General features: G+C 56.6%; 2 protein-coding genes across 3 annotated transcripts in view; both read right to left on the minus strand.

Annotated features, from left to right (window-relative positions):
• Nucleotides 1-2,300: 2,300 nt before the first annotated feature.
• On the minus strand, nucleotides 2,301-5,545 carry TMEM125 (transmembrane protein 125). Of its 2 annotated transcripts, none has more exons than XM_070045417.1 (3): nucleotides 5,460-5,545; nucleotides 4,004-4,153; nucleotides 2,301-3,763 (listed from the first exon to the last, which is right to left on the minus strand). In XM_070045417.1, the coding sequence occupies exon 3, from the start codon at nucleotides 3,619-3,621 to the stop codon at nucleotides 2,962-2,964; it is 660 nt and encodes a 219-aa protein (XP_069901518.1). In that variant the 5' UTR covers nucleotides 3,622-3,763; nucleotides 4,004-4,153; nucleotides 5,460-5,545; the 3' UTR covers nucleotides 2,301-2,961. The 2 variants fall into 2 exon arrangements, with proteins under 2 accessions (XP_069901518.1, XP_060162705.1); XM_060306722.1 differs by lacking the exon at nucleotides 5,460-5,545 and adding an exon at nucleotides 4,383-4,518.
• A 5,338-nt stretch (nucleotides 5,546-10,883) lies between these two features.
• The window catches only part of CFAP57 (cilia and flagella associated protein 57), a 76,377-nt gene continuing 74,809 nt past the window's right edge, over nucleotides 10,884-12,451 (minus strand). The window contains exon 22 of the mRNA XM_030866856.2: nucleotides 10,884-11,222. Coding sequence (XP_030722716.1) covers nucleotides 11,008-11,222 — 215 coding nt within the window. The 3' untranslated portion in view covers nucleotides 10,884-11,007. The remainder of the gene's footprint in view (nucleotides 11,223-12,451) is intronic.

The following is a 12,451-nucleotide window of genomic DNA, read 5'->3' on the forward strand; positions in this document are numbered from 1 at the left end:
TGTCCCGAGGACAAAGTCCAAATTCCTCAGCTGGGCTGACAAGACCGTTTGACAGACAGGAGTAAAGGAGGCGTGATTTCGCAGGAGCAAGGTGGAGGCTTCCCACCCCACGACCCTTATTTTCTCATGGCGAGCGAGGGAGGCCAAGTCGTCTGCAGAGAGCAGTGTTGGGGGCTGTGAGGGGGTGATGTTGTGGTGTGAAGGGAATGGAGAGAACGTGAGGGCGCTGTGGGAGCAGCAGCTGGCCAGGGAAACAGTGTAACTGGTAAGCTGAGTTTCAGACCTGGTTGAGGTTGGTGATGGGGAATCACGGTGACACCAGGCTGCCCGGCTGTGCAGATCTCTCTCGTAGCTGGTCGGTGTGAGGGTTTATCCACGGAGGGGATTTTGCTGGGAAGGTGGGACCAAAGGTCAGGGGGCTAAGTTGTTGAGGACTCTGTCAAGGAGTGGGTGACATGATGGGCACAGGATCTGAGCCAGATGGGAGATGAAAACAGAACGGGCTGCTTTAGAGGGACAGAGAGAGAGCAGAGGGGCCAGCGGATGACTGGTTGCCATGGGGACCAAGATGGGGTTTAGTGCACAGCTTTGAGCACACCGGCTGGAGGTGGGAGGTTGTGGGGGTCAGCTTTAGTGAATCAGGAAGTATTAGCATTTCCGCCCCACCTGGGCCTCCACCCAGCTCCTACCATCCTTCTCATGTTGTAGTTGGGTGTGTACATGCCGACTTCCACTGCCCTTTGGAATAGGTCCACAGTGTCCTCTGTGGGCACTAACCATGCTCTTCATCTGGCATCCTTCCCGGGAGAGCCTGACATGGGCCTGGCCTACAGTAGCTGCTCATCTAGACATTTTCCTGTGTAACTCTTCCCCCCCCCCAATTTTCTGTGTTTGTTTTCCTTTAGTTTCTTAAAAGAAATATCGTGAAAGAGTCTAACCCTGTCTTAGCTGAAAAGAAACAGGATTTATCCCTGTTTAACAGGAGGAAGAGGCATTCTGTGGTCCTCTAATGGCCCAGGAATTGGGTGATAGTGAGAGCTCCCTCTTGGGAGCCTGGGAAGAATGAGAATTTCTAGAGAAGACAGTGCGGGGCCTCAGGAGGGAAAGATTCAGGGCCAAGAGCGGACAATGGGCTAACTTCCCTACCCTTCCCAGTTATAGGTGGGTCTCACCAAGCCGAGTCCTTCATCCGCCCATCCACACCTTACTATGTGCCCAGGCCCGTGCCAGGACCCCCCGTGGTGGAGTCACGACAATGGTGCAGCGTGGCTGGCTCGTGGGTGTGTTGAGGAAAGAGGGAGGCCTGTCGTGTTGGGGAGTCTGCACACTAGCCTGCAAAAGCAAGGCGGAACCTCGGCACCTGAGGTCTCTAACCTGGATGCTGGGTGGAGGGTGAGACGGGGACCTAGTTCAGGGTAGAGAGGAGAGGGGCTCACATTTGGATATGTGGAGTCTGAGGTGCACGGAATTCCCAGCCTGGGAATTCTCCCTCTCAGGCCTGGCAACACCCTTTCCCTCATCCATTGGCTTAGTGTTTTCTCCAGGAAACTGCCTTGATCTTGGCAAGCCGAAAGCAATTTTCTCCTGTCAGAGCCTCTGTAGCTCCACATTGAACACCTGTTAGGCAACACCTTTGTCTGGCTTCCCGGCCTCTCTTGGTGTCCCCCGTGGGGCTTCCTATAATCTTCATTTTGTGAAGCAGCCAGTGATGAAGCAGTAACTGGCGCTCTTGGGCGTCCCTCCAGTGGACCTCTGTCCTTGTCACACAGGAAGTGCCCCTGCATCCAGAAAGGGAGAGCGCTTCCAGGGCTGACCCCAAGCAGGCAGGTACTCTCATGCCGAAGCGGGCGTCCAACACCCCTCCCGTGCCTGGAAACCCAGAGGCAGGTCAGCCGGTGCTGCAACTACACAGAACAGGATGTTCTGGTTTCAGAGGTGGGGTTAGGAGTTGCAGCCTCCAGAGAAACCAGGCGATAAAACCCCAATACTTCAGGCTTCATCGGGAGCCAGCACATAAGCAAATGAGGACTCACCACCCTCCCTGCCCACAACACCCTCTCCCTGGGACCAGAGACGCACTACCTTCCTGAGGTTAAGCATCCCCTCATCCCGTCTCCCCTCCGGCTTCCTAGTACCTATGAGGAGAGACCACAGGTCTGGCTGAGGATACCTTCAAGGCACCTTAGGTCAGCCTGAGGTAGGCGCGATGTGTTCCCTTTGGGAGGGTGGCCGGGGGTGGGGAAGCAGGGGGAGGGGAGGGGAGGTCTCTTGGCGAGATGGTGAGATAAAGACAACACCACTAACAGCAGTCACCACTTTTATTGCACATCTGCCGTGTGCCCGGTCCTTCTATACGTAAATAATATCATTTGATCCTAACAGTTGACGACCGTGACCATGACGCTCAAGAAACCAGGGCTCAGAGAGGTTAAGCCACTTGCCCAAGGCCCCCACCTGGTGAGTGGTAGAGGGGGGGACTGCAGCCCAGGCCTGTCATGCCGGAGCCTGTGTTCTGTCCACTCTATCACCATTCAGTCTCCCTGATAAAAGGGTTCACTGGCGCAGTCTCTGGGGCAGGCAGCCGCCTCTCCTGGGGAAATCCCTGACAGGTGTTACAGGGCAGAGTTGCCTTTGAGGGGTGTTAGGGATGGGGGCCAGGGATCTTCAGGGATCCCAGACCCTTCTCTGCCTAGAGGCCCCGGACACAGACAGGCAGACTGACGGTTCCACGAGCTCCAAGGAGAAGCAGTTCCCTCCTTGTGACGTGGGTGTGTGGGTGCAAATCGGCCCCTCATCACAGTCACACAGTCACTCAGAGGGCTGAGCAGTCCTGGGGACACCCATGCAGTCACTCTCCCCTTGGTGCGTGTGCACACACGTGTGTGCACACACCCTCACTCGCGCCCGGGCACGGCTCTGTGGAGGCTGAGGCAGGTCACGGGAAGGAGGGCCCGGGCTCCGTCAGATGAGGCTGGCGATGCTGGACGTGGTCTCACGATGCTGGCCAGCGGACAACCGTCCTGAGATGCTGAAGACGCTGCCATTCCCACTGTGGTCACTGCGGGCGGAGGGGGCGGCCGCACGGGTAGGGGGACAGTGTCCGCTCACGGCCACCTGATACAGCAGCAGGCCCAGCAGCAAGAGCGCACCTGAGGCAGCCAGGGTGACGCCCACGAACAGCATGGCGGCCAGCGGCCGGGCGGGGGCAGGGGCAGCGGCCAGCCCTGCCAGCGTCAAGCCGGTGACCAGCAGCGCCAGGCCGCTGAGCAGCACCACCAGGGCGTCGGCCCCGCCGCCGCTGCGGAGCAGAGCCACGTGGCGGGGCTGGCGGATGCAGTTCATGTCCTGCACGGCCGAGCTCATCAGCTGCTTAACCAGGACCAGCAGGGCCAGCAGGCAGAGCACTGTGCCCACCGCCAGACGCCACTCGCCCGAGCGGCTGCTGGTGGAGGACAGCAGGGCCACGCCACCCGCCCCACAGCCCGCCACGAGGCCCACAGCCACGGCGAAGCAGAGCGCTGAGCGCCGCGGCTGCTGGGACCACCACAGCTCCACCTGCTCCGCCAGCACATCCGGTGGCAGCCCCCGGCCCGGCGGGGCCCGAGCGTCTCCCTCAGACATGGCTGATCCGGCACGAGTAAGGGCAGAGGGCCGCGTCAGGGGGCAGAGGTACGGATCATGGCCTGGAGCCCCCACTACCTGCGCGGCGGCCGGAGGCCCAGAGTCCTGTTCCTCGCACGGTCCAGGGGATGGTCACCATCACCTGCAGGGGGGAGAATCACACTTGCCATCTCCCTGGCCCATCTGCCCCTTATGGTCTCTCCTGGGAGCCTTGGGGGTGGTCCCTGGGAATCTTCCCATGTCCCCTGCAACCAACACCCCCCCAGGGAAACCTCCTCCCTAGCACTGCCCCCTCGGGAATGCCTCTCCAGAGATCTCAGGAGAGCTCCCTCCACCCAAAGCATCCTCACCCACCCAGGGAACCCCCTGCCCAGCCCCTGACCTCTCTGGCTCGGGCTGTCTCAGTTGCCTGTCCCATCCCGGCTGGCCGAGGGAGCTGGTGCCACGGTGGACGATGGGACTGGATGGAGACCCAGAGATAAAGCCTCATTCAGGATCCAACTCACATGGCCTCAGCTGTCACCGCTGGCTCCTGCGGGGAGGGTTGTGGGGAGGGAGGGGGCTTATGACTTAACCCTTCTGCAACCAGCTGCCTGACCCTGAATCTTCTCTCTTTGGGCTGCGACTTCTTCTCCGCGAGTCAGGATCTGACCCCCAATACCCCATCCCACCTCACAGGCATGGCTGCTGGTTCCCAAATCCCTCTCTCTCTCAAACCCAGATCTCCCTCCCAAGCTCCAAGACCCATAGGCAATTGTCACCTTGATGTCCCACAGGCACCTCTGATGCAACGGCTTCCAACCCAAGCTCGTCATCTTACCGCAAACCCACTCCTCCTCTTGTGTCCCTCCCTTGTACGTGTCACCTCTAAACATGTCTCCGTCCCACTCCCTGCCCTCGTCCTCCTGCTTCTGCATTTCAACCTCCCTCCCCCCAACTTCCTCACCAGTCTTCCTGCTTCCCCCACTCTTCTCCCGCTCACCGCACTCCCATGCCATCTTCCTCCACGATTTCTCTAAAGTGGTACAAAGGGAAGGAGGGCTTTGGACTGGACCCCCAGCTGCAGTCCCTGCCACGGTGGGTATGTGGACGAGGGACCTCGCAGTGGTTCCTCATTGAACACATCCTCCAGAGGCCAGTCAGCATGACTCCCACTGGGCAAAGTATAGCAGCCCGGCCCCTGCCCTCAGGGAGCCCCAGTTTATAGCAGGTGTGTTCCTGTGATGAGTGCTGGCTGTGGGTTAGTCAGAAGAGGGGCTTGGGGGAGGTCAGAGAAGCCCCCAGCAAGTTCACCTCTTGGAGCTCAGGACCCTTATCTGAAAAGTGAGGATGATAACTTTTATCTTGAGAGGTGGGGGCATTAACATCTCCAGGTCAGAATTCCAATGGGAATAGATGCCCAGAGCATGCTTAGATGCCCAGAGCATGCTTTCTGAATAAAAGAACACAACATTCTCTCCTCCCGTTTAGGACGGGACTCCTGCTTTATATATAGGACACAGGTCCTGGATCATTCGGGACTATGACTTCATGGCTGTACGTGGGTTACACCACTGATGAGGTATCCGTCCTCCACAATCCCTCAGCAGGGGTTGCCCCGCACACGAGGTAGGATGGGCAGCTGCAGGTGCCCCCAAGGGAGGTGGGGGAGGGGCCGAGGGAGGGGCCCTGGAATCAGTCCCAGCATTCCCCAGGGCTGTGACTTCACGGATCTGAAAGTGCTTGCACAGGTGTGCCGGGACCATGGAGCCAGGCTGGGGGTGGGGTGGAGGCTCTCAGGGGAAAAGCCAGAGGGAGACGGTGAATGGTGGGGGTAGGGGGGACCACGGGGCACTCACAAGAAGCCTGGAGGTGCTGGATCCGATCTGAGCAGGCAGGGCGGGCAGGTGGGGCGCTCTAGCTCTGTTTCCGGGGAGGCGCTTCACCTGCCTGACCTGCACCTGGGTGAGCTCAGGCGGGGGTGGGGGGTAGGGGGGGAGGATCAACAGGTGTTTCCAAGGCAGGGCCTGAGACGATTGGCTGACGTGGCGCTGCTCCTTCTGCTGGGCTGAGGCATTCCTGGGAAGGGAGGGGCTTCTGTCCCTTGCTGTTAGGGCACGAAGACAATTTCCAGACCCGGGCAGCAGTAGGAATGTTGTCCATCTGCCCCAGAGCCCGGACCCGAGCCCATCCCCCAGCTCCAACCCAATTTAGCTTTAGTTCCAGCCTTAAACCCAACCCCAGCCCCAGCTGCAGTTTCAAACCCTAACTAGGACTCCTAGCTCCAACCGAGGCCCCTACCCCACATCTCAGCCCCAACCCTGAATCTCAAATCCCAACCCTGACCCCCCAGCCCCATTTCTAAATCCAATTCCAGTCCCAGCCCGAGATCCCAACCCCAAATCTGGCTTGAAACCTCAGCTCCAAATGCTGGAATTAGATCTTAGATGGCAGCCTCATCCTTGGCCCCAACCTTGACCCATGTTCCTGAATCCAGCCCCCAAATCCCGACTCCAAGCTCAAATCCTGCCTCAGCCCCACACTCCAACACCAGCTGGCCCCCAAGCCCAGCCCCAGTACCTCCATCCCTTGGCGCTTTCCCCTGGGCCGGAGCCCCACAAGCCCCTTGCCCATTCTCCTTCAGAGCCTCAAGGGCCTGACCAAGGGAGGTTTGCCCCACGTTTTGGCCCCCCTGAGGAGGCAGGATTTGAGTGCACAGGGAGGAGGGGGTAAAGGCTTTTCAGGTGGGAAACAGGAGCTCCCTAGCTTAAAACACTTGCAGAATAAACACTTCGGGATAAATGCCATATTCCTTCACAAGGCTCACAGAACCCCTGCTATCCACCGCAGGCCAGTCATTTGCCCCTGGCCCCTGCCCTCCAGCCGGAATGCCTGTCTTTCAGTTATGTATGCTCTGCACTGCTCTGCCCTTCCGCTTGGTTTTTGAACTCATAGTTCTCTCTTCCTGGGATATTTACCACGCCCCACCCCCAGCCTTGGTCTGGCTAACTCAACTTCTTCAACTGAGATGTCACCTCCTCCAGGAAGCCCTCCTTGACCTCTAGGCTGGTTCAGGTTCCTCTTTGGGGCACCTATGGCCCCCATGCTTCCCCCACAACTGCTCTTACTGCATGTGCTGTGATTGCCCTATTTATTCACCTGTCATCCCCCACTAGATGTGTGGTTCCCAGTGGGTGCAGGTTTAGTGCCTGTTTTGCCAACCCTCGTGACCTCAGCAGCCAGCACTGTGCCTGGCACATGGGAAGTATGCAGTAAACGTGTTGAATGAATGAACTGTGAACTGCCAGATGTGGGGCTACGCAGGGAGCTTGGGAGATGTAGCTGGAAAGGCAAGTTTGGCTCAGGTGGCTCAGGGCCTTGAATGCCTTGGTGAGGCATTCGGACTCATCTGAGGTACTCATGGAGGGTTCTAGAGTATAATGGGGACATGGCCAGGGCTCTGCTTCTAACAAGTGAATCTGGCACCACACACTACACGATGGGCGGCGGCGGGGGGGGGGGGGCTAGTTGGAGGTAATTGTCGGCTGGATTGAACCGCTTGTAATGCCTCCTGCTGTCTCTCCTTTTGGTGTGTATGAAATAGACAAGAAAAACAAAATCAAAGTTATCTTTCCATTATCAGCTCACAAAATAATTTTGCTGGACCTGTCCATGCTTCTCTTTGCTTTGCTCGGTGGAGATGATTGGGGGCCTGGTCATAACTCTAGAGCAGCACGGTCCAGTAGGAATATAATACGAGCCACATATGTAATTTAAAATGTAAAATCGTCTAATAATCATGTGAAAAAAGTAAAGAGAAACAGGTGAAATTAATACAGTGAAATTTTAATTTAAGCCCCAAATATTTTCATTTTAATACACAAGTGATTGAGCTCTTTCAGTCTTTTATTTCGTCTTGAAAATTCGCTGTGTATTTTATGCTTACGGTGCGTCTCAGCTCAGACTAGCCACATGTCTAAATCTCGCCACGTGTGGCTTGCAGGTCCCTTGCTAGATGGTTCTTCCCCTCAAGGAAAGGTTAGGGCAGGCTGGATCTTGGGGACAAACATGTGGGTTTGCCACTTTGCAAAGCATTATAAAGGAGTTCCCTGCCCTGGGGTGAGCGGGGAAGAAGGGGCCTGGCAGGGCTCAGTGGCTTTGTATTCCTCTTGCCCCTCTGACATTTATTTTCCTCCTGGTCCCAAGGAGGGGCTGGTCCCAGCCAGACCCATCCATGTCCAGCTGTCCTGGATAGAGCTGGGCAGGGGAAGTCATGAGATCCACGCCCCCCTGCCCTCCACCGGCTTCCCTTGGGGGTTTGAAGGGAATTTTTTGGATGGAGGGAACAAAGCCTAAAAGCTTCCAGTTTAAACATTGATTGGGTGAGACTTTGTTCTCATTCTGTGTCTTATCGAATAACTTGGAGTTAAAGTGGACAGGCAGGCTCCTCGCAGGGCTGTTGAACTCTGTCCCCAAAGCAGAGGCTGTTGAGGCAGCTCAGATGGGCGGTACTGAAGGCGGGGGAGGAGGTGGCAGTGGGCAGAGAGCCTGAGGTGTGGATTCTAACTGATCCCTTAGACCAGCAGTCCCCAACCTTTTTGGCCCCAGGGACTGCTTTCGTGGAAGACAATTTTCCCACGGATTGAGGGGTGGGGCGGGGGGGATGGTTCCGGCGGTAATGCAAGCGATGGGGAGCGATGGGGAGTGGTGGGGAGCGGTGGGGAGCGGTGAGGAGCAATGGAGAGCGGTGGGGAGCAGTGGGGAGCAGTGGGGGGCGGTGGGGAGAGGTGGGGGGCGGTGGGGAGCAATGGGGAGCAGTGGGGAGCGGTGGGGAGTGATGGGGGCGGTGGGGAGCAGTGGGAGGCGGTGGGGAGCGGTGGGGAGCAATGGGGAGTGGTGGGGGTCGGTGGGGAGCGATGGGGAGCGGTGGGGGGCGGTGGGGGGCGGTGGGGGGTGGTGGGGGGCGGTGGGGAGCGGTAGGGAGCAATGGGGAGCGGTGGGGGGCGGTGGGGAGCGATGGGGAGCGGTGGGGGGCGGTGGGGGGCGGTGGGGGCGGTGGGGAGTGACGGGGAGCAGTGGGGAGCGGTGGGGAGCAGCAGATGAGGCTTCGCTCACTCTCCCACTGCTCACCTCCTGCTGTGCGGCCGGTTCCTAACAGGCCTTGGATGTGGCCTGGGGGTTGGGGACCCCTGTGTTAGACGGTGGGAGGACCCAGGAGAAGGGAGAGCTGTAGCCCAGCCTGTAGCCCAGCCTCCCTGCTTCGGCCAAGTTCCCACCTCAGGCTGTTCTCCACCCGGTAGCTAGAGTGATCCTGTTATAAGGTAGAGCAGGTAAAGTCCTCCAATGGCCTGTCTTACCCAGAGAAACAGCCAGAGTCCTCCCACCATCTCGAAGGCCTTCTCTGACTTCACCCCCGCCTCGCTGTCCCTCTTCTGCTTGTGCTTGCTCAGAGCCTTTGCCCTGGCTGTTCCCTCTGCCTGGAGCTCTTTCCTCCCACGTGGCTCCCTCCCTCACCTTTTTTCAGGAAGGTGCTCAAATGTCACCGCCTCAGTGAGGCTTCCTTCCTGTGTCTAAAATCACAGCCTGCCCCCTACATCCTACCTCTCTGCCCTTCATTCTTTGATTTCCTTTATTCTCTCATGTTTCTCCTTAGCACTTGTTGCTGTCAAATATGCTATATATTCTTATCTGTCTGGAATATTGTCTGTCTACCGCCCTGGAAGATAAGCTTCATGAACGGAGTGGTTTATGCATCCTAGCTCCTAGAACAGGCCTGGCGTGTAATAGGTATTCAAGGAAGGCTTGTGAATGAAAGCATGAACAGTGGAGAGAATATTGGTTATGGAACTAGATTGAACTTGAAGGTCCCAGTCCCAGCTCTAGCTCTGCAACCTTAGAAAAATGGCTTAAACTCCGTGTGTCCCAGTCTATTCATCTGTAAAATGGGTACAATAATACTTAGTCTAAATAGTTGGGGGGGGCGATAAATAATATAATTCATCCAGCAAACATTTACTGTTTCCCTTCTCTGGACCAGGGAGTGTGCAGGTGCTGGAGATGGTGGTGAGCGAAAGAGGTCCCATCCTTGCCACCCTGAAAGGCAGTTGGAGAATAAAGGGCTTAAAGCACAGGTGCAACACCAGGTCTTCAATGGCTCCAGGTCCCCTGCCCCCACCCCATGTTCCATGACTGACAGCTGCCCCAGACAGACATCTTTTGGAATATCTGCTCCACTCACAATGACCAACTTCACTACAGGGATGAATGAACCCCAGTAACCAGCATTCTATCCTGTGACCCACCCCTCTGGGTACAGTTGATTGGATAGTGGTGAGCTCCAGACTCAAGCTAGGCCCCAAATATTCTCCTTGGGCAATTTAAAGTTAGACTAGAGACTCCATGTCAGCCTTGGGGCATCTACTCATGGGATGCTAAGGGTCCCCTTCTGCCAACTTACCGGCAATGGGAGGCTGGTCTATAGAGAGGCAAGAATAAGAGAGGGAGAGGGGGTTCCAGCCATGTCCCAGGTCTTAGTTCAAGTCCTTCTCGAGCTCTGGTTGTATCTCAGCCCTGAGATTCCATGACGCACCAGGAGAGATCGGGGGCTTAATATTTGTTATTTGGGTATTAGAAGGGTGTCTGGCTTCTGCAAGTGGGAGAAGACAGGGACATCTGGGTTCTTAGTGCATAAAAAACCACCTCTCCTGGTATGTGTGGCTGGGCCACCCAGTGTGGGGTCTAGAGGAAGAGGTGGCCCCCAGAAATGGAGGAGCAGGGCAGGGCCCTGCAGACCGAGGATGACAAGTCTAGAGAGGCGTGGAGGTAAGAGAAAGAAGGGCAGAGTTCTGCTTATAGTGCTGACACCAGGGTCTGCAGCTAATGGAAGATGTGGGGGAACTCTACCAACTTTGCCATGTTCTTGATTTTACTCTCACCTTCACACAGCTGTGAAAATTCTCAGAAAACCTCATTATGTTTCATAAGTAAGAAGAAAACGTAGGAGGCTTTGTCTGGTCCTGACGTGGCTGGCAGAGGAGAAGGCAGGTCAGAAGCGACAGGCAGCCCTGCCCTTGAGGTCCAGAAAAGAGCGGGGAGGGGCGTGGGATCTCTGCAGTGACAGGCAGCCCTGTGCCTGGACAGGGACTAGCAGTGGTGGCTTTGGGTGAGCAGGAGCCCCCCGGGCCTCAGGGTCCCTCTTCCCTTCCTCCCTCCCCAGCTCCCTGGCTAAGCAGAGAGTTGGACGTGATTGTGGGAGAACACCTTTATTCTGCCCGTGTCCCAGGTTCCCCAGGGCAGGAGGGAGAGGCTGGTGTGGTCAGGGCTGCAGGGGCTGCAGCCCAGAGTCAGGCTGGGGACGAGAGCACCGTGCTTCTTCCGGCGTGGCTGGAGACGGCTCACCAGAGTGGGTCACTTGGTCTGCAGCTTTAAGTCTGCTTCTGCCCCCAGGAGGGAAGGCAGCCGCATCCCAGTGAAGGGGTGGAAGCCTGGGACCTGCTCTTGCTCTTGGATCTGGTCTCTGAGGCGCTGGATCTCCAGGCGCTGCATCTCAATGATTCTCCCGGTTTCTTCTTGCTCATTCAGTCTCATGGTGGGAGGCAAGCCTGGTAAGTCTTTGCCGGACACTGTAGGGGACAGAGCAGGACTAGTGTGGGCCTGTTACTGGGCTGCTGCAAAGCTTATCCTCCCTTCCCCCTCTAACCTCCATCCCCGCACACATTTACGGAGCACCTGCTATGGGGTAGACACTCCAACCCAGATGCTAGGGAGATGGAGATGAGCCATTTCACTGTCTAGCAGAGAAGGAGAAACGAAGAGACATGCTTTGGAGCGATAAGGCAAATGCTAAACCTGACCTCAGCCCGGCCCCTCTCCTGAGCCCGGCAGTGTACCTGCCCCAAGCCCCCTCCATTGGGGGCTGCTCAGTCCCCACACCCCAAGCAGAGTGGCACTCTCCTATTGACCCGGGTTGGCCTCCAAGCTGCCAGTCCTCCTCCTCACGTAAACCTGCTCCCGGAGACCCCTCTCTAGCCTTCCTGCTGTGGCCACTCACTCATGTTCCCTGAGGACGTCCCTCGAGACTCTCAGCCATCCTCCTGTCTCAGTGCTGTCCTGGGTGATGCTGGTGTCCACGAGGGTCCACGGCTCACCCCACTCCCCGGCCTCACGAGGCTAAACTCTCAGCATTAATTGTTTGGCCTGCACATCAGCTTCACACCCACTCTGTGGCTTCCCCTCCCTTGCCACGCCCAGGATCTTTCACTCTAGTGTTCCATTCACCACTTCTTAGACTGAATTTAGACCTCATCTTCCTGGACAACTCCATTTTTTACCTACTAAATGGGTTCCTCTTAGATTCACTCCTTTTCTGACCAGGTAGACCCACAGTGAGTTTCTTCTCCCATCTAGATGCCTCATCCCTCTGCCCCAGGTACCCTGCCCAGCCTACATCCAAGATAATCTGAGCATCCAGGGTCGCCACTTTCACATCTGGCCTGCTGTGCGTTACCGATAAAGGTAACACACGAGATTCAAGTTCTTGGTTTCCAACCCCAGACGGACTTTATGTCCATAGTCAGCAAACTCTCATTCCCCACAGAAGCACTTAGGAACTTCAATCTTTACTCCAACTCCTCTGCCCTACTTAGAAAAAAAACTTGTGGTAAAATCTATATAGCATTTACTAACTTAACCATTAAAAAAAAATTTATGTACTTATTTATTTATTTGGCCGCACGGGTCTTAGTTGCAGCACTCGGATCTTCGTTGCTGCGTGTGGGATCTTTTAGTTGTGGCATGCGAACTCTTAGTTGCGGCATGTGGGATCTTTAGTTGCAGCATGAGAACTCCTAGT

Source organism: Globicephala melas, chromosome 1 (assembly GCF_963455315.2).
Source record: "Globicephala melas chromosome 1, mGloMel1.2, whole genome shotgun sequence".
NCBI lineage: Eukaryota > Metazoa > Chordata > Mammalia > Artiodactyla > Delphinidae > Globicephala > Globicephala melas.